Source organism: Mastacembelus armatus, chromosome 21 (assembly GCF_900324485.2).
Source record: "Mastacembelus armatus chromosome 21, fMasArm1.2, whole genome shotgun sequence".
Lineage (NCBI taxonomy): Eukaryota > Metazoa > Chordata > Actinopteri > Synbranchiformes > Mastacembelidae > Mastacembelus > Mastacembelus armatus.
Genome location: NC_046653.1, coordinates 20,770,214 through 20,796,317, shown reverse-complemented (window position 1 = coordinate 20,796,317; position 26,104 = coordinate 20,770,214). Strand labels below are relative to the sequence as shown.

The 26,104-nt window shown below is 40.5% G+C and overlaps 1 protein-coding gene across 2 annotated transcripts in view; it reads left to right on the top strand.

The window, feature by feature from the left end:
- Window positions 1–26,104, top strand: part of sema5ba (sema domain, seven thrombospondin repeats (type 1 and type 1-like), transmembrane domain (TM) and short cytoplasmic domain, (semaphorin) 5Ba) — a 140,090-nt gene that overhangs the window by 43,115 nt on the left and 70,871 nt on the right. For both annotated transcript variants that reach the window (XM_026296322.2, XM_026296321.2), the window contains exons 3-4: window positions 12,599–12,826; window positions 25,894–25,993. In XM_026296322.2, coding sequence (XP_026152107.1) covers window positions 12,646–12,826; window positions 25,894–25,993 — 281 coding nt within the window. In that variant the 5' untranslated portion in view covers window positions 12,599–12,645. The remainder of the gene's footprint in view (window positions 1–12,598; window positions 12,827–25,893; window positions 25,994–26,104) is intronic.

The window sequence follows — 26,104 nt, the reverse complement described above, 5'->3', positions numbered from 1 at the left end:
CTCATCGTTGTAAAAGCAATTTTCTCCAATGAAGTCCATTCCTACAGATACCTACATCAACACAAAATACAAAGCAAAGTCCCAGTATTTTAATAGAGTGAAAATGCCTCAGATAAACACTGGAAACTGAAAAAAATCATTTTTCTGAGTTGTAATTTTCTGTATCAATGTAATAGTGCAGAGCTTTGGCCTTTAAATTCACCAACCACTTACTTAAACCAGACTTCCTGGATCTGATTTCATATTGTAGCACTACCTGGAGCTAAACGGCCAACCCAACAGCTCCTGCATTATTCTAACAAGGGTTGATTTTGGTCTGAATCCCTGCTTTACCTCTGCCAAGGAACAAAGCAGGTCTCTTGGTACCATAACCCCAAAGCTCTACTCAATCCATCCATCTGGGTTTGAGTTATGACTATGTGGCACAAGAAAGAAATAGCCACAGTAGTCCCAGTACATACTGTTTATTGCAGCAACATTTCCTTGACTCTTTCTGGGGGTTGAAAAAGTTTTTCTGCACTGGACACCAAAAACATCTGGTGAAAAAATTGTGTTGCCAAACCCCTAGACTGCAAATGTGTGTGTTTGAGTGAACTTCTTATAAATGTGAAAGGATACAAGCTGAGACAGGAGACTGAGAAGTACATCTGTCCTCAAACTATCGCTGTACTTGATGGTGTAGACTTCTTTTATATCACTACCTTTATACACTTTGGTGTATGGTACAATAGTCATCCTGTAAGATTTCCTAATGTTCAGTGTTACAAGGTCAGTTTGATGTTTTCACAAATAACATAAGGTGTTTAGAGATTCTGGTGACATTGCATGGGCAGTGGGCAGGCTGTGAACACAGTTGCTGTGATGTATATTATGGTGGGTGTTTGTGAAATGTACCCTTAATGTACCCCTGCCTACTATCCATGTTGAGTCACGAGGCTGAATCCAGCCAGGTTTGCCAGGCAAGCAAGCTCTGCAGCAGGCTGCGGGCTCATTTCATTGCCCCCTGTCTGTCCCTGAGCAATGGCTGCTGCTGATGGGATCATGGCTGTGGATCACTACTACTAATAACACTCCTCACCCTTCGTCTCTCTAATTGACGAGGAGTATTGCTTTTGAGCTTTGGTCTGTTGGTAAGACAAAACAAACAAACAGTAAATCAGTTAATAATGAAAAAAAGCAGCCATGCTTGATCTTTGTTTGCGTTGGAAGTAGACAGCATGGAGTTGAAGATAGAAGAAGGGTCCTCACAGTCAAACCATTTGTGGGCATGTATGTGCACACACATAGTGCACATAAAACTGGATGATGTTTTAGTTCATTTTTACCAACTCTGCAGCTCCACAAAGCTTTTTAGCCTCTTTAAGCTCACGCTTTTGTTTTACAGCACATTTTAGTCCCAGCACTCTCATCAACCTTGTTCGCAACAGCTGTTTTCAGGAAACGAGCTCTGCTAAACTCACAGTACGATACCAAACAGCCAAAGCTAGAAACCATCTGGTGAAGAAAGTGGGAAGAAACAGCCAGATATTTTGATGGAGACCAAACGTGAGCCAAAAGGAGAGAGAATAACATTCAGGAGCTGGGACAAGCTTTGTGTTTGCTGGATATGTTAATAGCTGATGGTTTGCTGTCCCTGAACTTCTTTTAGACTTCTTTTGTCCCCCAAGTGGACATAATTCAACCTATGCAGCTTTAATGTCATTGTTCATAAATTTGTGTTGTGACATGATTATTTAGTAGAATTTGAATGAAATCTGCCACAGTCTTAGTTCATTAATAATGGTTTACTAAAACACTATATGAATATTTATATAAGCACATCTATATTTACTAACTGTTCTGAATATTGTTCATGTTTTATAAGCTATCATTTCAAATACACATGTAAATATCATTACACACAGATTGGATGGATGTCAGGATATGGCTGATAATAATTATTCTCACTGCCATACAAATACACATCAGCAGCCTGATGATTAGAACATGTTTTTGTGTGTCAGTTTGTGTTTGTGTTATACACTGTACACACCACAACCACACACGTGTGTATCTGCGTAGCTTTGCTCATCATATCAAGTGATATGTTTTGAGGCAGGCTCTCTTTGAAGTCGGATGTAATAAATTTGCTCATCAATTACGCTGTCTGGCTCAGCCTTCTGTGTGTGTTTTGTTTAGTGTCCGCTCCAGTTAATTAGAACAGAACGTGTCGTGTCGTCCTTGAGATAGCGACTAATAAGTGTGAGCTGTCTGAATCGTTGCTGCTTCGCCCTCATAGCAGGAAGAAGCACCACACAGAATGGAAAGGTTCATGTTGCATGTTGCAAATAGCGCTCAGGCAGTACTCCTGCACTGTGTGGGTTATCTGTGCATTGGGAGGGCAGCCTCACTGAGAGACCCTCGGAGAACATGTTAGGCCTTGGAGTAGGACCCGGAGACCACCAGGAGCAAATAAGCTTTAGTGTAATTGCCAGAGTTGCACTGATGTGGGTTTTCTGGACCAGTAACAATAATTATCAGCTCTCTCTTCGTTGTGTTTTATATCACATATCATATGAAATAACTGCAATTGAAAAATGTGAAGAGGACATCAAGAGGAAAACATGTTCTCTTCTGCTGTAATAGCCAGAAAAACAATGAATTCATCCAGTGACATGCTTCTTCCTGCAGAACAACTGCACTACCTCCATTCAATAATTAGATTATTACACCATTGAGCATACAAATATAACATGCATCTAATAAACTCAAGCTAATTTCACCAGTTACTCTGACCAATATTGTTAAAGTCTGGTCTGTAACAATGATTTGGGACCCTTAGGGTTTGTTTATTACATTGATTTTACCATCAACAGTAAAGACAAAGTCAAATAACAATATTCTGAATTGCTGGGCCTTGTAACAAATATTAAATTGGTCTCTGTGGTCTGCAGGGCTGCAACTAATGCTTATTTTTATATTCCTGTTTTTCCTAAGACGTGTCATGCTACAGGGGCAAACTGTATGCCTACTGCAAGTGTCCCATGGAGTTTGATTTAACAAAAAGTTTATAGCTCTATAAACTGCTCTTTGAACAGTCATGTTACTGCATATTTTCTATCTTTTTAAAAAAAGTTAAACAGTTCAGATATCCTTCTCTAGAAAGCTACTAGATCTTTAAAGTACTTTCCTGATTGAACTCTAACATTTTGCTCACCTTTACAACCTGCCGCATGCACTAATGAACTAACCTGTTCTTATTTTTGAGCAGCAGACACAAGCACATAGACCCAGATAAAGGCTCACACTGTGCCCCTGACACCCACCCCCAGACCTGCCTTTTTCTGTGACCTTTGGCTCTCAAATTAACAACCTCCACTCACGGCACTGGACACCCTTCTTTTGTAGCTGTGTCGAGCTACAAATGTGCTTTGTTCTCTAATAGCCCATCATCTGGGCACTGTCCCTATGACCGACCACCTCTGACACATTCCAGGGGATAGGTTACAACTCTGAAGACTAGAAATGCACCAGAAATCATATTATTATGTTCTGACTGAATACTAAGTGCAGGTTTGCATGCTCTTCCCATGTCTCCTGGTACTCTGGTTTCCTCCCACATTTGCAGATTTGGTTGACTGGTGACTTTGGTGTCAATATGAGTGTTTGTATCTAGATGGTCCCTGGTTCTGTCTTCTTAAATATGAGGACTGCTCTTCTATACATCAAACTCTTAACACTACATACTCTTTGGCTTTACATGGGGCTTCAGGGGAGATTGTTGTGTCTGTGAGGGCTCTGGTAACCTGTTCTCAATAATGCACCTGAGCTCAGTCTGTACAGTAACTCTCTAATGTGAGACTGGTGGCCACAACCTAACAGTCTCTTACTCCCCTGAACTAGTTGGCTGAGTTCAAATCAATATGGGCCTGAGGGCTCCCAGGTCACACAAAGAAACAGTATCATGTAGAGACAGACACACAAATGCAGTCAATAATATCACATTATGGTTTGGGTGTGTGTGTGTGTGTGTGTGAATGAAGGTGTGAGACTGTGGTTGACAGTGCCAAGTGAAATCATAATAGAGTTTCTGAGGGCCAGACGGGGAGTGTTATTACAGACTGGGGTTGTGGAAAGCTATAAAATGGCTGGCTGTTACATATATGTGTTTGAAGAGGGAGTCTGGTGAGGTGTGTGTTTATGTATGCATGTATAGAGGTCAGGATTTTCTAGGGTATATCATAGATCACACATGCGATTGTATACACAGCATAGGTGTGTGTGTGTATGTGTGTGTTTGCTTTTGTAACACAAGAAAGAAAGGATGCTCACGTCTGGCCACAGCAGTCTGTCAGTCAAGCAATTTAATAATACTGCAGCCTGATTTGCCGTTTATTGACCATGACCAGCTTTGAGAGTCTGGCCTCAGCCGTTTATCCTTCAATCACACTCTTCTCCAATCACTGCTGGTCAAATCAAACACTTCTACTGATTGTTATTTTTACTACAAGTGTCATAGAATAGAGATCCACTTTCACAAAAGGCCAACATTTGTTTGATCATCTATTCAGTTGGTTCAACCTGGTGATTATATCTTAAAAATGAAAAACATGGCACCAAGTGTAAACAGGAGCTTTTTGAGTGTGTTCATTGCTGCTGTGTTTTCCTGTAAATAAACCATTGTTAATCAGGCAGGTACTGCATGGTGGCCTTTACATTAGTACATGATTAGAACAATACTTATTCAGCCTTTTGAAAATTTGTAAATTTGCTCCAACATCTCACAGTATTGAATTATTGGATATGACTGTGCATTGCGCACTTTTTTAGACTTTATGTGGAAAACAGTGAAAATTGAATGAATGTGTAAATGTGCTTTTAGCATCTCATCTGCAGATTCAAAAGCACATCGTTGTGCTAATGCAGAATTGACACAGCTTGGAAAACATCACTTTATTGTCTTAGTGGGACCCCAGTAAAAATGGTTGATACACTGAAACATAGCTAAAACATATTGTAGCTGTTAGTCTCCTGCTGACCCTCTGGCTGCTCCTCTGCAACACAAGAAGGGCTAAAACAAAAAAAATAGGTAGTCATGTAATTATTGGTTTAAAAGAAAATAAACAAACACCAATGAACAAGCAAACAAAAACTCTCAGATACATTCTCAGGTTTAGATGGGGGTTATGTGCAGACATCTGCATAAGTTATTAGAACAAATGTCAAAATTCTTCCCAGAAAAAGAATAAAATTAATAATGCACTACAAAGACATGCAACCAGTGAGGCACTATACAGAGTCCTCCCACAGATCACACACAGATATGCACAATCTCATGGGGGTTTACATGCACATAGACACAAATGTATGAGCACACATCCAGTGTCTTTTTCTCTGCATCCCTGTTTTGCTGTCTCTTCTCACATCACATCTCAGTTGACAGTCTCAGAGCAGTATGAGTATATCAGATGCCACCTTCCCTCAGGCACCATAATGCCTCAATTCCACCATAGCGTCTGATTTGATATCGGACATAATCCAGACAGCGCCTGCCAACCTCGCCACCTCATCAGCCCTGTCACTCAATGTTGCCCCCAAACACATACACATGTACACACAACACACACACACACACACACACACACACACACACACACACAAACAGCCGCAGTTATCTCCAGTCCGAGGTCAACCCTCCCTAATTCCTATAGAAGATCCTTTCTCTGTTGTGCCTGCTTTCTCAAGCATGAGTGAAGTGACTCAATAACTGAAGATGCTTGCCGTGACCTCGCCATCACCCCTTCTTTCGATGGAGAAAGAAAAAAGATCTTCTATCTCACCCTGTAACCGTCTTCATTACACATTCCTGCGTCCTTCCCCCAAGTATGTTCTCTACATGCAGTTCCTCCGAAATTCTCATGAGGCCCCCGTTGCCCCTGCCCACCCCCCATCACAGTGCAGGCATTAAAGAGATTGGTGGGGCTGAGCTTTTGAGTTGAATTAGACATGGTCACTGTAGCCTTGGCCGGACCAAACCCCCTGAGGGCAAGGGGGCGAGAAGTTGAATAGGATGGGAATATGGTGGCAATAAGCATCCATGGACTGGCTGTCAGTGTTTGTCACAGTGTTTTAAGCTTGGTTTGATTTGTTAGTTTGATTAAACAGAGACACATGTAAACACACACATAATGCACATGTTTTTTATCCCAGTGTTAATCTGAGCAACACTGGGATAAAATGACAAGTGTGACAAGATGCTTGCTGCATTTTCTCCTGTTAAAACTCAGAAATGGACTCATCTATCTTACATTTATCTCCTGAAGGGACAGATGTTATTTCCGTCTGTTGTAATTCATTTTCTATGTGAGACAGAATTCCTGTGAGCTTTTTACAGTGGCCGACAGGGGCAAACACGCCGCAACAGCCAAAACACACGCAAAAGAGAAACACTACAATGGAAGTGCGCCAGGCCTCTCAGGGGACCCCGAACTTAAGTTAAAATCCTGCTAAAAGATCCTTAACAATGATGTGTAATCACTCCTAGTAAATCAAAGGAAAAGGGAAAGATCCCCCTGTGGGAGCTTCACTGCAGAAATCAGCAATTACATTTCATATCTGCTACTTGTGATGACAAAGTTTTCTAAAAGGAACAAACAATGATTTTCCAACCTCTGGTCTCACCGACGTCCTTCCTTGTCCTGCTCCAAAATGGCATGAGAGAGATGGTTCTTCTTCACAGGCAGCAACTGCTTCCAAGTGGGCCAAAAGCAATTTAATCAGTCGTAATAGATTCTGATGAGACTGTGCACGGGAAGTTAGCATTGACTTGTAATTACAGGTACTTCTATTGCAGACTTGTTTGGAATGAAGAGGCAAAGGCCAGAAAAGGTGCAGAGGACTCTGAAAACCCCTGTCTCTTAACTGTCTCTAGAGCTATTGAAGAAAAAACGAGGGAGAAATAAGGAGTGACAAAAGAAGACAAGGGTTAAAACTGAGATAGGGAGATTTTTTTACGAAGAGGATTGACACACCTGCCAAGAAGCCTTGCTGCGCGGAGGAATGCGATGTGCTCTGACAATTGCAGAAACGTGTTATGGCCCCTTGCCCAGCCTCTCTATCTACTGAGTCTTTTCTTGAGATAAAGGCCAACAGCAACATTTGGAGCCAAGACTGTCAGGCTGAACACCACACTTTCAATTAAACAAAGGGATGTGAGATTATTTGGTGGAATTGCCATTTTTAATTCCTATTGCTATTCATTATTACTTATACAACTTTTATTTATCATCGTACAAGTGACTAAAGCTAAATATAAACGTGTATCACAGCTTGCATGTACTATTAGCACCTAATTTTAATGTCTGTTGCTCACATTTTCCTGCTTCAAGCTTTTCATTGTCTTAAGCACTCCACTTCCTGTGTTACATCAGTGGGCATGCAGCCATCTAGCTCCCCCCGGGAGGTCTTTGCCGAAATACACTCAACCTGGTTCCGGCTGCTTGACTACCAACTTGCCGTTCTGTTGCCATAGATACACGATGGCATTGGCAGGGATTTATGAGAATCTGTGCTAAGGAAAGGTTGAGATTTACTGACTGCCATCTGGATAAAGAGTGGAAATGATTTTTTTTTTTTTAAAGAAGAGAGCTTACCTTGTTTATCTAGGTTGAGCTTTCCAAAATTATCTTAGCACCAAGGCACCGTAGTGTTTTTATTATAAGCCACTGGGAGAAAAATCTGAGTTGTGATGCTTCATGTTGTTTACATCAAGCTGAAGCATCCTGGTGGGATACTGTATTATTGCAGCACACCTTAGCAGGAACTACATCACACTAAATACACTCTAGCTCTAAATAAGATTTAGGTTAAATTGTGTGTCAGCAGTACACAGCACAATGTGAACCTGTACATTTACTCAACTGTTGTTTTTCATCAGACTTTTTACATAATGGTGCTTTATCAGATTGTAATTCCAGACTTTGTACAATATGCCACAATATGTAAGGGTATATAGTTGTACTTTGTACTCTAATGGGGCTCATTTATTAACGCACAGGTAACTCAGAAATCTAAAAGGGTGCTTCTAACCATCTTGATAAAAATACATTTAGGACTCAGGATCATTATCAAAAGATTCTTAATCCTTTTCCTAAGTTGCGATTCTGTTTCCAAATGAAAACAAAGATGTCACACCATCGGCTAAGTGGATAGAGAACAGCTGCAACTTCTAATAATATTATTTCTTTCAGATGGTTATGTTGTGTTTTTGAAAAACATTCTGGGGTTTTCAGTCATTGCAGATTAACTGATAGTTACCTCTGTGATATGAATGGATACTAATAAATGGAAGGGACCACACCAGCATCTACATGGACTGAAATAACACTAACAGATGTGTGCTCATGCTTTTTCATTTCATAAGAGGAACAATGCAAACGTGGGTAGTTTAAAGTCAGTGGCATTTTCTGTCTGATTTTTCAGAACATGTGATTTATGTAGCTGATTTGCATGCTGTAGCAGACAATGCACTTTACTTCACTTGGACTTTTAACCTATTGGAAAAACACTTTATTTACACATGATGGGTGTGGAACAGAGGACCAAACAGTTTTAAAACACGTAGATATTCACAATACCCCTGGTGCCCTCATCACACACGCCTCTGTGAATGTGCTGGAATTCATTCACAAAATCTTTAACCCTGGAGTACATATTACAGCTTATGTTACTGGCTGCTGGACCTCTATGTGGAGTAACTTTACCTAGTGATCAAGTTATTTTTTTTAAAAGAATTGAACTTTTTCTTCCACCTCTGCAGTCACTTATCTCTCTCCTTGCTAATCACAAGGTTATTGACAATGAGACATGCCTGGACAGCTATTAGTCCAATCCACACAAAGACCCTGTAAGTCCTCAGTATATAGTGCACCTTTAATTGACTCATTGTGTATGGCAGGATGTCTGGCTAATGGGCAAATAGTGGCTCAGTGAGGATTTTATAGGCACCCCTCTGTGTGTATGCACATGATGTGTGTCCGTGTTTGTGGGACAGCCTCGTCCAAAGTATGGATCTTTGTGTTTTCTTGCCGACACAGTCGCTAATCCTGAACACAGCAGGATGGGAAATTGGATGGACTCCTCTTTGTGGTGGCCCTGAAAGAGCCGTGCTTGATATAAACACACACACCTGCGTAAAAATACACACACATTGAGGAGTGGACGTTGGCTCACAACATGCGTCATTTCTGCCCACTTGCCAGGACCCAATCCGGAGTGTCATCACCTGTCCATGGCTGGACTTTGCCTTTTCTTAGAGCTGAGATTGTGTGTGAGCATATCTGGGTTTGTTTGAGTATATGACATGACATTCTACAGACATTTTTCACATCCAAACACTAACCTCACCTGCTGCTGACAGTACAGTTCCCTCTGTGTGTCCATGCCAAGATAACTCACACACCAAAGTCTGAAGTTACAGCAGAGTCCTGGTCATCTGTCATGATCTGCTGCCCTTCCTGCTCTCCAGCTTTTAGACTAATGAGAGGATTTGTAGAGTCAGCTTTTGACTTTCAGGATTCAGTGATTTAATGTGAATTAAGCACATGCCAACTCTTCTCCTGCAGATAATCCAAATAATGAAATGGGGAGTTTTTGAGTGAGTAAAACTCAGGCCTTAATGTTCTTCATTTGATTTCACCAAGAGACCCTAATCATATGTCATCCTCCAGTCTGTCTCCCCATGTTGTCACCTGTCACCCTGTACTGTCAAGTGGAAACAAAAATTAAAAATGAATGTATCACCTGCTGAGAGACTGTGTTTCTATAACATTCATACCAAGGTAGCACTCTTTTTAATACATCTGGAAGTATTATATTGTTTTATGGAAAGTCTCAACTTATAGGATTTTTTGCATCAAACCTGATAAGTTGCCTTTATCTTTTTTCTTCAAATAATTGAAACATTCCTCTGCTTAACGTTGGTTATCAGTGCTATGGTATTTAGTTAGAAAAAAAAAATATAATCAGCTTCTTGGTATGTTGGTCAAAAGTAACACAAAAGTCCAAATTGCGTCATTAAGAAAAACTAAAACAGAGGTACACCCAATGTAATTCAATAAGAAGACAGAACGACCCAGACTGTCAATATATATATATATATATATATATATATATATATATATATATATATATACTAGTGAGGATACCATGATGTGCATGCACTGACGTATGTTATGCAGCATTAACGTTTAATATCCACCATCTTTTTTTTAACCAACATAAATCAGTGATTTAGATCTTACGAAATCTGAAAGCCCATGTGGTTTGCCTTTGTAATGTACACAGAGAGAAGGGAGCATGACTTCTGAGTGCCATGTGATCTCAGTGACACAGTAATGTGATCTTGGCCATTGCTTTGGTAACAGGTAAGAGCACCCAAATGCAGACAAGGAGCAAATGGAAGTTATGGCTAAAAGGTAGTTTATTTGGTTGCTGGGCAGGAGTACGATATGAAAATGGGAGACAAGAGCAGTCATCAGCTCGCCAAGGTAAGCTATAGAATCGATCAAGCTTCAGGGGAGAATTTAGAGAGGGCTATAGCTATGCAGACAGCAGGTCACATGGGTGCTCAGGTGATGTGGATAACCAGAAAACCTAACACCCTCCCACTGTTTGGTTTGATTGACTTAAAACAAATCAGCAATTTAGCTGTGTGTGCCAGGAAAAGGTTGAGATGGATTAATACTAGAGGCCAGTAGAACCAGTGAGTCTAGACGATGCCCAAAAAGAAGAGAAGGGGAGAGACAGTACACATGTCATAATGGCATGATTCATTTTTGAGAGACCTGACTTGATAGCACACCAACATTTTTGCTTGCTCTGTAAACAAGCAACAACTCCATGAAAGTCAGACCTCTGCTTGCAGGAGTGGCATAAAGCTGCAGGCTCAAGAGGCCTGTATGTGCTCTGCAGAGGAGATTTAAGCTTTGAACAAGAAGCTTTCTGATATTGTGACTTTTCTGCTTGGGTGGCAAAGTAGAAAATAAAATGTCAGAATATGTGGATGATTGAAACTTTGTCGATTCTTGAAGATAATTTTTAAATAAAATAAATCTGGATCTGTCTGGAAATGGCCTAACACATTATGAATTTCAAATAGCTCTATATTTGGGCACAGCAGAATGATCGATACTGTAGCAGGCTTTTTAGAAAGGGTCAAATACAACAGTCTGAATATATTCAAGGACACAGCCAGCGAGGCTGAACCTGATGTTTCATTAAAATGCGAATTCTTAAATTATATTAAATCTACTCATTGGTACCCGGACCAACACAGTGACACCAGCACAACCCATTTTTCAAATTCAGCGCTGTTTTTTGGTCTGAGGATGGCAGGGAGCCCTGAAACTTGAGAGGCCTTGCTGATTCAAGTCTAGTGCAAAGTACATTGAAAACTTCCACCTGTCTAATCAACAGTATGTGTGTTGGCAGTAGCTTGGGTCCTGTTGACTCCACTGTATTGTAATGACAAACATGGGCACCGTGTGCATTTGCCTAATTAGTTACCAGCTGTAGTAAGAGGGATAATTGATTGCAGGGCACTGTGGTTGATTTGCAACTCAACCAAGCTAATAATTTGTTATTGATTGAAGCATTAGTGAGGAAAACGCTACGAAGACATAACCCAGCCAAAGTGCTGCAAAAGAGTTGATGCTCTCAGTTTTTTAATCTACTTTAAAGATATTACCCCTCGCTAAGCTAACATCATAAGAAGTGCTGGGTGGGAGATGATGAACTGCACGTTTCAGCTCAGCACTGGAGAGTCATATGTTATGACTGGAGGAGATTACATTTACTCAGAAAGCATTAGAGTGGCGGTAAGTGTGTTTCATGTAGGAACATTTGCATCTCTGTCTGCTGGGTCCGCATACATAATATGTGAATATGGATATCAGAAACTGACAGCATACTGTTCAGTTGTTGGTATCCATCACATCTGCTGCAAAAATGTTTAGGTATTAAAGAATCAAACCAAATAGTTGTGCGTGTTTTTCAAGTGCATCTCTGAGAGCTGCAGATTTTAAGTGAAGGTATTTCTGCTTCACTGACTTGTAGAGATGTATGAGTCATTGAGCAGTCCACTATTGCATTCAATTTTCCAATTTTAATCAGCCATTAAATTAACTTCTAAAGTTTAATTGCACATTTTAAATAATTATCTTGAGGTTAGAGGTTAGGTACCTCTCTGAGATGGCTCATTGCTAAGTGTAAGAGTTTTGGGCAGTCTTTCCCTTGGTGTCCTTCACGCCCTCTAGCTCTCCTTTTTTCCTGTATTTTAGTTTACTCAGTTTTATAGCTCGTCTTTCCAGCCACCCTCTAGTTACCTAACATTCTTGCTTTCATCCCACGGTTCAATCTTTTTTACCAACATTTTATACCTTTGCATTATTCTTTTTCTTCCTGGTCTTCTATGCTGCTCTCAAAGCTGGAGGCCCAGTGGAATTATAAGTTTGAGGGAAGAAAAAGGATGTTAAAGTGACTCATAGTCAGCTTCTTTTCTTTGAAACCCAGTGTAAAAATGTTGCATTGAGGTGCTGAAGATTTCTCTTCTCTTCTCCAGCTGTATCCCAGAGGCCCACCTTGGCAGTTAGAGGAGAGGTCATCACCATGACAGCTTCCTCACAGGACTCCACGCCCTCGTCTGTGGCCGGCCTCCTCCTGCTCCTCCTCCTCCCGACTGTTTTCACGCAGTACTCGCCGACACCAACAACCTCGACCCAGGCGTTGTTTGACCCGCTGACCCATCCAGAGTGCACAAAGAAAGAACATCCAAAGGTTTCCATCCAAGGTCAGACATCATTTGTTACCACAAAAGTGAGAGGCTAGACACCGTAGTGAATGAGCGCACTGTTCTCCCTATAGTGCTGATGTGTCTCAATTTCAGAACAACTTATGCCAATTTTTGCATGACACTGAATTATCTTCTGCTCTATGCAAGGATGTTAACATTTATCCTGTCACATTGTTGCCACTGCAATACTTTCATGTAGATGCTCTCTTGCAAAATCCTGGTTAGAAACTTAGTGTACACATAGAAAAGGCTTCTCCAGCTGCCCTCTATAATATATAAGCCCAGGCAACCATGTAATAAATTTGGGCTATCCTTCAGTGTTAAAGTGCCTAAATGACTTTACATCAGTGAAAAAATGATTAATTTAATGTCTGAAGGTTTTTAACATCCCCCAAAAAAAAATCAATAGTATCTGGTGTCTGGGCTACAGAATCTCTCTAGACCCAATGAACCAATGTTTAAAGATCATACAGGCGGGACAAAATTCTCTAATAACAGTGTCTTGTGTATAAAAATAATGATACGATATAGAAGGGGATTAAATTTTCATCTGTTCACCTTCAATGCTAAAACCTAAACCTCGAAATAGAGAAAGAATTTCTAAGATTTGCCATAAGTTGTCTGATAGTTATAGACATTGGCAAAAAAAAAGCAAGTATAGGGTTAATTAGTAAAATAATGCATTCAGAATTACAAATGGACGAATAAAACTGTTAGAAGAAGCAGCAACTGAGTTGAACATAAACCCTGATTACACTGATGGTTTAAAATCTCTCTCATCAGCGAAATGGACAGTGAAATGGTTTGTGCAGGCTTTATGTGTTGTGACGTTCAGTGCTGCAAATTATTGCCATGGTGTATCTGAAGGTGAAGACTTCTCTATACATTAATGATGAAGAGCAGTGTGTACCAAATACATTCTGCCTATGTACTGTGTCTCTATGAAAAACATATAAGTGAGACTTCTCATATTAACAAAATGAATTGTTTTCATAAACATATCCCAGTGCCAGGTGCAATGAAACCTCAGAGTTTAGCACTCAGGTGGCAGGTCAGCATGCAGCTATAAAAGAACAGAAAACACGAGGGGACAAGACAGAAATGATTGTGTAGAATAATGGTGCTTACTATCTGTCCTGTTCATCTGTACTGTGGGCCAAGAAACAAGGTCTTCCTCATGGCATGAAATGGAATAGAACAGTTTGGGGCATAGAGTCTCACACAGATATGGCAAAATGAAAGGTAAACACACACAAAATTGCTGTGTTTATTTTTGAATAGGGTTGTTTGTGTTCCCTCTGCCAAAAGCACTGACTAAGATTGGAACACCAAAAAAATTGCTGGTGGGTAACAGGGACGGAAGCATAAAAACGGAAGATGTGGCCAGAGAGTCTTTTTGTGATTAGAGATATTCCCAGCTCCTCCAAACCACATTGGAAGCATTTTCCTCAAATCTTTTGTTTCTTCCTTTTTGAACTGCAGTATTGTTCTCTTCAGAGGTCTGGGGCGCACCCGTGTTTTTTAACTCTGAGCTCTAATGGAATTGAACATGGACATAAAAGCTCAGTACCATTCGGTCCTTCCATACTGGGCTTTCTATGTAATAGTAGTTTTAAATCTGAAAACTTTCTTTTCGAGTTTCAACCCATAGAACTAGTGGAATTTTTTCATTCCCCACTAAGCTGGTCCAAGGTCACCTACAAAAACGCTGAGTCTTTGCCTCCTTCTGGCTCCGTCCACCAGGGCTCCAGATATCCAGATTAGGCCGGGCTCCACCCGTGCTTCACTTCAAAGGCGTGCCACTTGAGAATGGCTCTCATGGCAGAGAGCTGCAGGGCCTCTGGCCTGTCAAAGCAGGCAGAGCAGGGCATTATGTGGAGGCAGCCATATAGAAAAGGCCTGCACAATGAAAGTGTCAGCGAGAACCTGAGATTAGCCTCTGTGATTGATGAGCGTTTTATAGCGGCTTGTTGAAGCGCTACCTCATTCACCTGGAGGAAACCAGGGAGCCAGCTAAGAAGATTTTGCTATGAGCATGTAAGAGCATGTAGTCATCTACACATGCTTTAAAAGGATCTGCCTGTAATGACAAGCAGTTGTATTTGTGTTTTTCTCTTGGCTATCAGTCTGAGGAGGTTTTTGTGTGACAGTGTCTCTACGTTTGATACAGTGAGATTTAATCATTGTACTGTTTCTCTGAGAAGAAGGGTTAGATGTCAAACGTCCCCTGGCCCTTGACTTGTTCTCTCCAATGAAGCATGCTGCCTGCATAAAGCCGAGCTATTGCCTTAAGTGGAAAATCTTAAAACCAAAGGCTCCAAGGACATTGAGCAATTTAAACTGACCTGAATTTGTCATGTTGGGACAAATTTACCGATACATCTATCACTAATGCATCTACTGCTTTAGCTTTGTGGACAGATGATTAATCCTGAATTTTTTCCAGGCCTTTGACAAAATGGTGTACTGTCCTAAAGGAAAACTTTATTACAACTTTTTTATTAATTTATTTATTTTTGAGCTGTTTCGATTGGATATGACAGAGAGACTGTCTGGAAACCATGATGGATGTTTAAGTGACTCGTCACCTTATTTCAATTTAAAATAACTTAAATATGCAATAACTAATTTTTATGGCCATTTACATACCATCACCTTTTTGATACGGCATGTCTTTTTGGTAAACAGCTGTATGTACAGCATATACAGAAGATTTTATAGTCCATTTTCTGACCACCCAGTCCAACATTCACTCTCTTTCAGCTGTTTTTGGATGCTACCTGCCTCCTACTGAGATTAATAGCTCTTTACCTTCTGAGCGTGAATGCCCCACTGTGTTCAAAAGCTACTCATTAACTGTGTCTAATGTTTGGTGCTGAGTAGATCAGGTACATTTGATTTCTTTAATTTTCACTAAAAATATTCTGGGATGTGATGCAAACCCAAACCAACTGCCCCTGAAACAACTTTATATACAAAATATGTGAGAGACGCATCATTGGTTTGGAAAAATTGTATTTTTTCCCCCTACACTGTTATAAAACACTGTCCTGAGATGTGACTTGAATGTAAACAGTGTAGTTGACAGCATGGCTGACGTCACTGGAGGAAGAAGATGTAGGAGACAATCGAGACAAACATCTACCATGTTGAACATCAGACCTTCCCATCAGGCTCGACAGCACTGTATTTTTCCAGTTTTCTCAAGCACACCATAAACACTGCTGACAGTATGTTTGTATGTCTGCTGTTGTATGTCAACCACAACACAGATTCAGGCAGGAATACTGCATTGGAAGCACGTAACCTCCTCCTCCCACAGGCACACACACTGTACGAGCGGCCAGCCATGATTTAGATGGATGATACTGGCTCACAACATAAGACTGTCGGTCTGATAAGAGCATGGTGTGAGGGCAGCAACTGGAACGCTCTTCTTTTTGGAATTTATGGAGTCAGTGGTGAACGGGTTTTGGATTGTGTAAAGGGTCAGCCTGGTCTTTAAGAGAACTAGATGTACTCTGCACATTCATAACACCCAGTACAGCAATATTCATCAAGGCAATGTGATACGTCATAGCTGCGCAGAACAAGTAAGACCTTTAGCTCAGGCTTCACTACCTCTTTCAGAGAAAAGAAGCAGTTGTCTGATGGCTCCGCAGGCTGGGTCGTGTGCTCGGCTCAGATCGCTATAATCTTCCTCTCTGAAGCGAGACAGAGGAGAAAGCAACCGGTGTCAGTGTTCATTTCCTGTTCAGTTCGTGGAATATCTTGTCTTTCCCATTTGCTTTTTATGATATCTCTTATCTCCCACCTGTCAGGACTCGTCTCTCTGCCCATTGTATCATTCTCTAATTCATTCTCCTTCTCTCCTCTTTGCACCTCCTCTCATTTTTTCTTTTACCTTCCTCCTTCACTTTCACTTCACTTCACCTCTTCCTTTCCATCATCTTGCTGTTTCTCAGACTGCTCTTTTTTGGTCTATAATAGGCAGAAAAGCATATTGCAGCCTTTCATCGTCTGGGTAATAGTGCTGCTGTTGAGCTATCATGTCACCATCTAAAGGGCTCTTGAGCAGCACATGAGCAATGTCCCTGTAAGACATCCCTTAAAAGAGAAAGTACTCACCACAAATTTCTGATCTTTTCATTTTACATTCCCCTCTTACTCTATCACCTGTCTCTGTTTCCCATTTCATTCATGATTACAGTGGTGGACCTAATTGGAGATGTGCTATCAGAGCTGTGGTGTGTTTGCAGCCATCTATCAAGCAGCTGAATGGAGCTGAGTTTAGCATGCTGCTGGGGCCAGTCTTTCACCCACTGATGGCATGTCAGGATATCTGATGGAGGTCTGAGAGATAGCAAAGAGGATCAGAAAACATTTAAAGGCTTTATTGCCACTTTAACTGAAGAGTAGATGGGCAAGTGAAAATTGCTCTTTGCTTTTCCTGTCCCCTGTCGTCTTGGATCCTCGTTCAAATGTGCGCATTAGTGCATTGGTAATTTTAAGTCAGGCTTGTTTTTGAATAAAAGGGCATTTAATGGCATTTCAGCAGCAAAGTTAAAACCATGCAAAAATATGCGTCTTGAACATATATATTTGATAAATATAAACACACATTGAAATACTTTATATCAGAGAAAATAAAAGCACAAATACTGTCAATGCAAAAATGTTTAATACGTTTTTGTTAAATAATTTCCCCTTATACTTTTTTTTGCCAAAGATTAAAATCACAAACACAATAATCCTCACAAAATGTGGACACTCATATGTTCATTCTTATAAACATCTTGCAGTGTGAATGTTTTGGCAAAACATTTTACATTCCGAATCTGAACAGCAGAATTTAAATATAAGTCTAACATCTTGGTATTTTAACAATGTTTGGTATTGTCATACTGGATCCTATATTTGAGCTAATTAATGATGATGAGAACTATTAGAGGTTGATAACAAGAACAATAACTCACAAAGAAAGAATGAGCAATGTAGGATGAGGGCAGCAGCGGGTCTTTGTGGGGGAATGTCTCCTGCGTTCACAGTGCTCATTAGTTAAGCCACAGATGTTATTTCATCTGCTAAAGCATTTTGAAAACCCCGTTCCTGATGCGTCTTGTTAGAGAACTGCATCCACTCTTCATCACTGTTGTCTCACTGTTCTCCAGCAGTGCCACCTCTTGACCTTGATGATAAATACTGCGTGACGTTGAGGCACGTTAAGTTGAGTTTAAATAAACCCATTACTGAGTATTTGTCTTACAGATACCGTATGTGGGTTTGAATACCAGAAAGTTATTACTTGAAGAGACAGATGAAGCCAGCAATTTAGCAGATGCCATGTCTGAATGGCTCCTATGCTATTTGCTCTACTTTTATCTCTTGTTCACACTCACATTTCTGTCAGTTTTATAAGGGAATGCCAGGAGCTTCACCATAGGTTTTGTGAGAGGCTGACAGACATCTTTACCGGTTGCTGACTGAGAGGCTATTAGCCTCCTGGCCCCAGTGTCATTCCTCTTCTGGCTGCTGAGTCCCTGGCCTCTCTAGGTTCTTCCTCAGTGCTGCCCGTAACCCCCGGGCCCCTCTGTATCTGAGTTGAGTCAGAGCGGTTGAGGGATGAAAGGACCGAGGGGTAGAGGGAAAGTTGTGCTCCACTGAGGCACGGCAGCTTCTCTTGCCACGGTGAAAATCAAAAAGTTAGAATAGTAGCGCTATCGTGGACTGGGACAGACAAGACGGGGTGGAGATTGGAGCGTGAGGAAGGGCAAAGAGTGATATGAGGAAGCCCAAACAAAACATTTTTCAAGGGATTTTGGCTAGATAAGGCTGAAATGTGAAAAGATGCAGAGAATGTTTTGCTCCACAGCACTAGAAAATGTGGAGAACTGTGGCATCTATGGTTCTGGTTTAAGTTTACTGCCATAAAAATATCCTTAGAAAAAAATGGATATCGTATTTACATTTGCATATTGCAGGATGAATATATTCCTGGGCTGTTATTTGGCCCCCATTGTTACTTTCACATTTCTCACCGCCAGTTGAGTTGAATTTATTCAGAAAGCAATAATATATGGGCTAATTGACAGTGGAGATGATCCTTCATTCACCGAATCATTTGCCAGAAGGCAAATAGCAGGAAATTGTCATGTGACCTGTTTCGTTAACAATATTGGATTGACTGCCTTGCCCTCAAGATAACCATTCTTTTAAGTGAGTCTTCCCATTAGCAAGTCATTGTGTTTCTGCGTAACCCCTGAAGGAAGATGATGATAGACAGCTACCTCTAGTATAATATGTGTCATTCAGAGCCCATTAACCAGGCCTGTGCTTGAGGGGAGGAATCAACTAGATGCCTGATTATAATGCTAATGATAAAAAACATGATTTTATTAGGTGAACATTTTCAGTCAGACAGCGAATGAAAGAGCCAAAGGGAAAAAAAAAAAAAAAGCAAGTTTGCTGAAATACATAGTTTGGTTTTAAAGGTCATTGACGCTTTGTCCTTCAGCAAGATTTCATCCAGTCAACAGCCACTTTGTTCTACCAGGACTACTAAATGGATTTTAAAGTCATTTCCTAACCTTTGCTCACTGAGTCAACCCCATTTTATTCCCACTCATCCAATCTTTGGCTCTAATGATACCAGTTTGTATAATAACTGCAACTTCTTCTTTTTTTTTAATTCTGTTCCTGCTTGGCTGATGTTTTGAAAGCTTTGCTGCCACATTCAAACATGGACAGCCATGAGTGAAATAGTGAAAGCCTGAGTCATTTCATTGCTATTCACACATGCAGTCTAATGTATGGCAGTGTGGAAAAAACTATTTTAAAAAATAGTTAGAAATTAATTTTCTCCCATACTGATTAATTGTGCCCTTAACAATCATTTAAACCATGGGGAAGAAAATTGGTGGTATAATCATTAGCTGTGCAATTTTCTTTGGTAGTTGTTGCCAATGCCACTTCCTTCTTTTAGTGCTAACTACTAACTGTGTGGTGGTTTTTGGCAAATTGGCCGCAGTTGGAATTACGGGTTACGAAAAACAACTTTTCCCATGCAGTTCTCACAAAAGAATACGTTTTAAAAATAAATGCACTCTGAGCTGCTAAAAGTTTCTGAAATTGCTCATTTGTGATCACCATTGGACAACATCTTATTTTTGTTCCATTCATGTGTGAAGAGAGTCACCTAGCTCAGCCGCTTTGTTGCTCCATTATCCAAAAACAAACACGCCCGAGGAAGCTTGAGGAACTTTTCTGACGTGTGTAGTGATCAGCTTTCACTGGAATGAATGTGGTGCCACTGTGGAACACATGCATAGTGAAGACAGAAAGGGAGAACATTAGATGGACCACAAACACTTGATTTGTTACCAAAATCCCTTTATTTTTGCATTTACCTCATGCCTAATGTCTGACAGCATTCTCCCAGCTCAGGGACTTATAAAGTTTGATGGGCCAGCTAGCAGATGAGCTCCAAATCTGGAGAGATTAGATAGAGGGAGGATTGGACCTTTATCAAATAGTCCTTTCTCTGAGCCCCAACTTGAGGGAATCTCACATTCTATGATGTGTGAAGTGATAAACAGATCAGACTGTAATCATGTTCTGTTGTTTTGTGTGTGTGTGTGTGTGTTGGATCCACAATTTGTTGTTTTCATTCCCTCAGCTCTATAATATGTTGACATTTTCCAGCTTTGACTGCTCTTCATCCAGACCCGCTCTAATAGTGACTCAGATCGGTCGGGGTGCCACTTCACTCTGCCCACATGCTGGTAGTGTGGGAGGCAAATGTTTAAAAACTGCGAGACGGAAGGAGATAGAAAGGTTATGATTTATGTCTGTGTGAGACGAATGTCTCAGCCACTGTCCTCATCCCTGTGGCAGCCACGGGCTAATGCATTAATCTGTCTGCCTGCTGATTGCAGAGGGAAAAAAAAGAGAATGCAATAATCGTTCATCAAGTCCAGCTTGGGGCCCACAAGTCAACCATGAGGGAGGGGACTTTCATATTCATCCTGCTTTAGTTCCCTTTGTTGCCCACCACCCAACTAGACAGTTATAAGGAGAAGAAATAAGTAGCACATATAAAACCAGTTGTAAGCAGGAGGATAAATGTCATTCAGTGAAAGAGCCCTCCCTGCCACAGAGGCCTTTCTGAACCATGAGTTCTCCTACATGCTGAATCAAATTCAGCCATGCTATTTTACAAGCTTTTGAAGGAGTATTCATGATGTAGGGAAATGTTTATATGCACGTAATGCTTCAGTTCAAATTTCAAGTGATTTATGCTCCGTATTAAACTCTCAACTGAATGCTAACAGCTCCTGTTTTTACTGTTAGGTGGATACTGCTTGTGTGAGAATAATTTTCTTGTTATCAATTTCTCCACTGCACATTCTTATTTTATGGTTCATGTCATATGCTCTCTTTTAATGGTCTTATTTTATGGGGAGAATGAGTCATTTATTAACAGTCTGTCATTTGTCTAAATGACATCAATTTCCATTTCTGGATTTTTTCCAGGATATATTCAGTTGGTAACATAGGGGGCAGGTCTGCTTGGTGGGATGGGACTGCACAGACATTAGCCCAGACCTTAGCCTCAGGTTTCCTTCTTTTTATAAGCAGCAGTACTTTTGCTTTTCTCTTTTAGCACCATTTCCCTGTATAATCTTTCCAACTTCAACTCCAGCCTCTCTCTTGTTTGATAATATGATGTGTTTTTGGAAGAGAAAGACACCAGGTAAGTCTATAGGCCGTGTGTTACACATAACCCCCAGTGTTAATCAGGCACCCATGGCAAGGCTCCCCCAACAATTCACTGGCAGTGCTGTTTTTAATTTCTTAGACTGTGGTTGCGTTTCTATCTGCACAATATTATCAGTATTTACAATTGTCCTGTTAATGATCCTGTTTAACATTTGCTGCATAGTTACCGTAAAGGTCAAATGAAAGAATCTGGCTTGTTTAAAATGAACACATCCCTACAAAGTGTTGTGCAGCCAACTAGTATGCTGTTGTTATAGCTCTTCTGAGTGAACACTTAACAACAGGGTTAAATGCCATTATAGAGAGGGGCATGACACAGCATTAGTTTAAATTGGGATAATGGTGCACACTTTCACACAGTCTTTCATGGATTAAGTAGGTGGAGAAACTTGAAAAATTGTCAACCAAGTGCTCGGTTTAAACCATAATGATTCTTTTGGTAGAATTGCTTTAAGTGGGGGTGTGTTTGGGAGAGAAACAGTACAGACATTATAGAGAGAAGAAGGAAAGGAAGGAAACTGGGCTCAGCTCATCTGGGATGCAGCAGTGGAGTGTGTGTGAACTTTTAAATTCAGTTTTCATTGGCTACATATAGCTGGGAGTCTGTCTGAAACTGGGAGTTTCAGATAATCACAAGCACAGTATCAGTTTCAGTTTTACTTTTTCTTCTCTTGTTGGGTTTCAATCAGTAAAACAATAGTAATGATTCTTCCAGCAGTAACCACCTGAGACATTATGTGTTTCCAGCTGTTTTATTGACAATAACTATGCCACAGTATTCGCAATATTTCACAGAACCACTGCAAAAGTGGAACTGGGCACCATGTGCTAAAACTGGAAAAGTGACTGTCTACTATTTGGATGTGACAGTTTTCTTGAAAATGAAACAACACAGCAGTTGTCTGTCATTTCAAGCTTTTAGCACACCTTTCAGCACTCAGCCTTTTTAATGAGGTGTTTCTGCACGTGATAGTACAGTCAGTGTTTACAGTTTGATATACAGAATTAAAATGATCTCATGGCTGTGTTGGAATTCTATTCTTCTGTCACATTTACAGGGACACTATGCACACATGCTGCAGCTTTGTGCAAACCTGTGAGCGTGTTGGATTCTTTAAATCAACTTCAGGTCTGTTTACATATGCCTGTGAGGCTAAAGATGGCCTATACTCCCTGCTGCTTTCCCCTCTGCTCCCCCAGCTTCAGCCCCTGCAGCCATTAATCAGAGAGTGATGTACAGATGGCCCTGGTCACCTTCTCGCCCCAGTGCTGTACAGTTTCAAGACCCACCCTGCAAATGAGCTGACCGTCTTTGATGATCAGCTCACAGATGCATGCTTAAATTTGAGAAACCTGTGTGCCTGCAGGTGATATAAATGTTTATAGAGAGAGTAGGAAATGGACACTTGCAGATTTTGTGCGGTATTAGAATTACACTCAGGCATCCAATGATTTATTATATGTGCTGAAGCTCAGTCATTTACTCCTGTATGTGTAGAAGTGTTTTACAGATTATTAATATTTAAAGGTTACATAACTTCACTGTGCTAGCTGGTTGATTAAAAATCATTTTAGTACTGTTAATGTTTCCCTTATTATGTTCTCAGTGAGACTATGTAGAGCTATTGTTGATATAATTAACCATGCATGACTGTGTTGCTTCAGGCAACACATGTGGTGGTATGACTTTTCTGCTCCAGTGCTGCGTACACACATCATGTCAGTGCCATTGTGGGATGAACAACTTGTTGAAGACATCTCGTTCTAATGTGGTTAATGTGATTAAAATTGCAATTGTTTTCTCTAAAAATTAAAACTGATTCCTGTGCATGTATTACCTGTTATGATACTCAATAATCAGCTACAGTCACATTATTAAAATGAAGAAGTGGCCTTTTGTCGAGCTCTTTCCAGGGAGGTCTTAACTTACAGCTCTAATTGTGTTTTATTAACAGTACATTTTTTGACTTTTCAAATGACAAAATTATGCACAATGAGTACTCTTCTGAGTAATAAAATATGGCTAAGCGTGAAAATAGTCCCACATGGGCGCACTTCCACCTCCATGTTTCACAGTGGGCATTGTGCAGTCACTGTGGCCCGGTCCACGCTAAACATACTGGATCCTGTTTAATCCAACACATTTATTCTGGGTTCATCTGACCAAAGAATGTGCTGCCAGTGTCCGTCATGTTCTTTGGCACAGTTTACTTCTGCAGTTTTGTGAGCATCGGTTTTCAACTCCGAGTTCATGCCATGTCCTTCACACACTGTCTGAGCAGTAACTGAAAAACCATTTTCCATAGATAATCCTGCCAGGTCAGAAGCACTTACTCATCTGTTTTTAATGCAATACTGCGTAAATAACACATGCACGTGGCGAGCAATAGAACGTCTCCGCCTATCCTTCCTAGCTGCTGCTGCTGCGTCTGTGTTTCAGTTTATCTTCAGTAGCTACTCATGCTCTTGTACCTTCATCCATTTTAATGAAGTCTCATAGTCTCATTTCTTACTTCTTCAGGCAGTTTCTCCCCATGTGGAGCCTTGCTGCATTAGACACAACCCAGTATACAACTGAGGAAGCTATGATGTTCATAGATTCTGTCATGACCTTGTTCATGCATTGATTCAAGAAGGTTTTACACTGAGGTTCCCCCTTTGGGCTTTAGAACACACAGTCGTCTCAGTCCTCAGTAGGAACTAAGGGCCTACTCTCATGGGTGGAGAAGGTGAAAAGTATGATGTTCTAATTGCTTTTACTGGAATTGTTGACAATCACTGACAGCTGGGATAACAGCTGTCAGGCATAGAAATCGTCATTACAATTATGTTGCATTTGCACTCTTTGAAAATATAAATTTAATATAGATTAAACTGGCATCCCTTTCTGCCCTGCTTGCATCTCATAACTTCAGAAAAGGAGTAAAGTTCAGTCTGACAGCAGCTCATTGAAAACTACCCTATCCTAATTCACATCTGGCAAAAACAGATTGTGGCAGATAATTCTCCTTTCACTGATGTCCCTTGTCAATATTGGCACTGTTAATTATAGTATATGTGTGTTTCTCATGTGTGTGTGTGTCATATCTGTCTTAAATGAAGAGCACCATACTGTACTTTATGTGCAGCCTTCTGTCTTTATACCACTCTAATTATCTAAAATCCAACCCTCTGCATGAAAAAGAATTGAGCCACTATAACTTTTTCCAGACATTGATTATAGTGTCACATCCATAGCCTCAATCTAATATTTTAAAAAATGAATGTTCACAGTTTTACATATTTGAGCATCACTTTCATAGTGAATAGTTATCAGCACTGTGGCTGAAAGTTTCTCCCATGACCACCAGCATTTTTTTTTCTTGTTTTCTGATTATGCAGTTAAACATATAAGGTCTGAAACCATCATTCATCATTTCCTCAAAGGTTTTCAGTTTTTACTGAGCTTTTGGCTTTCAGCTACTTAACACAGCTTTTCAAATTGGTTAAGGGAATCTGCTGTGATACTGTGTACAGCATGGGAAATACAGTAAATCCTTTTATGCGGCACGAACCCCCCATGTGGCGAAATCCGTTTAAAGGTCCGCACTTTGGGTCACAAAGATTGAAGAGAAAATGCTGTTTTTCCCCAATTTTCAGTGTGACGTTAAAAACCCCCGCCAGGCAGCACCTCTGCTCCGCTGCTTTGAAATTTGGATTTGTAAATGCCAGTTTCAAACAGCGCTGAGGATTCAGCCTCATACATCACACAGAGCTGTGTTTGTCTGAATGTCAGGTTGTATCAGGATTGTGTCTGCCGTGGCCTGCACAGATTTACCCCTCTCTCTGAGACACCATCCCAGTGAAGGAATCTTTCACTGAAACTCAGATGTATCTCATCGTTTTTTTTTTTCATAATTTTGTATGCAAGTCATTTCAATTTGAAATAATCAAGTATGTCAATGTCAAAAAATGCAGGGAACTTCAGTTTGACTTTGTCTGATAAACAACCCAAACCTAAAGATATTTAGTTTCTTCTAAAAAAGAGAAGAAAATACTTTTAAGAAGGCACTTTGACGTAAACAATTATTTTGCAGATATTGTCAATTTATTTTCTGTTGACAGTCATTTCAGCATGGTTTACCACAGAAACACACACCTACACCTGTGTACCAAATACCCAAAGAAAGAGGCTTTTCTGTGCATTAGTAAACTATAATATGTCATTTAAGTATTGTCTGTAAATGTCACTGCTTTTATATCATGAACAGTTTGGTTTCTGCTAACCTCCTCCTTTCTTTCCTCAGAGCTCAGTCCGTGGATTTCTGCTTTCTCCCATCCCGGCGTGAGAGACTACTCCCAGCTCACCCTTGACCTGACTAGGAATGAGCTTATTGTGGGTGCTAGGTAAGAAACTGTAAATCCACTCAGCTTTTTGCCCCACAGAGCACATTACTGAGAATGCGATACCCTTTCTGACTCACTCAGTGCGGTTTTCGGATAATGATGCTTCTTAAG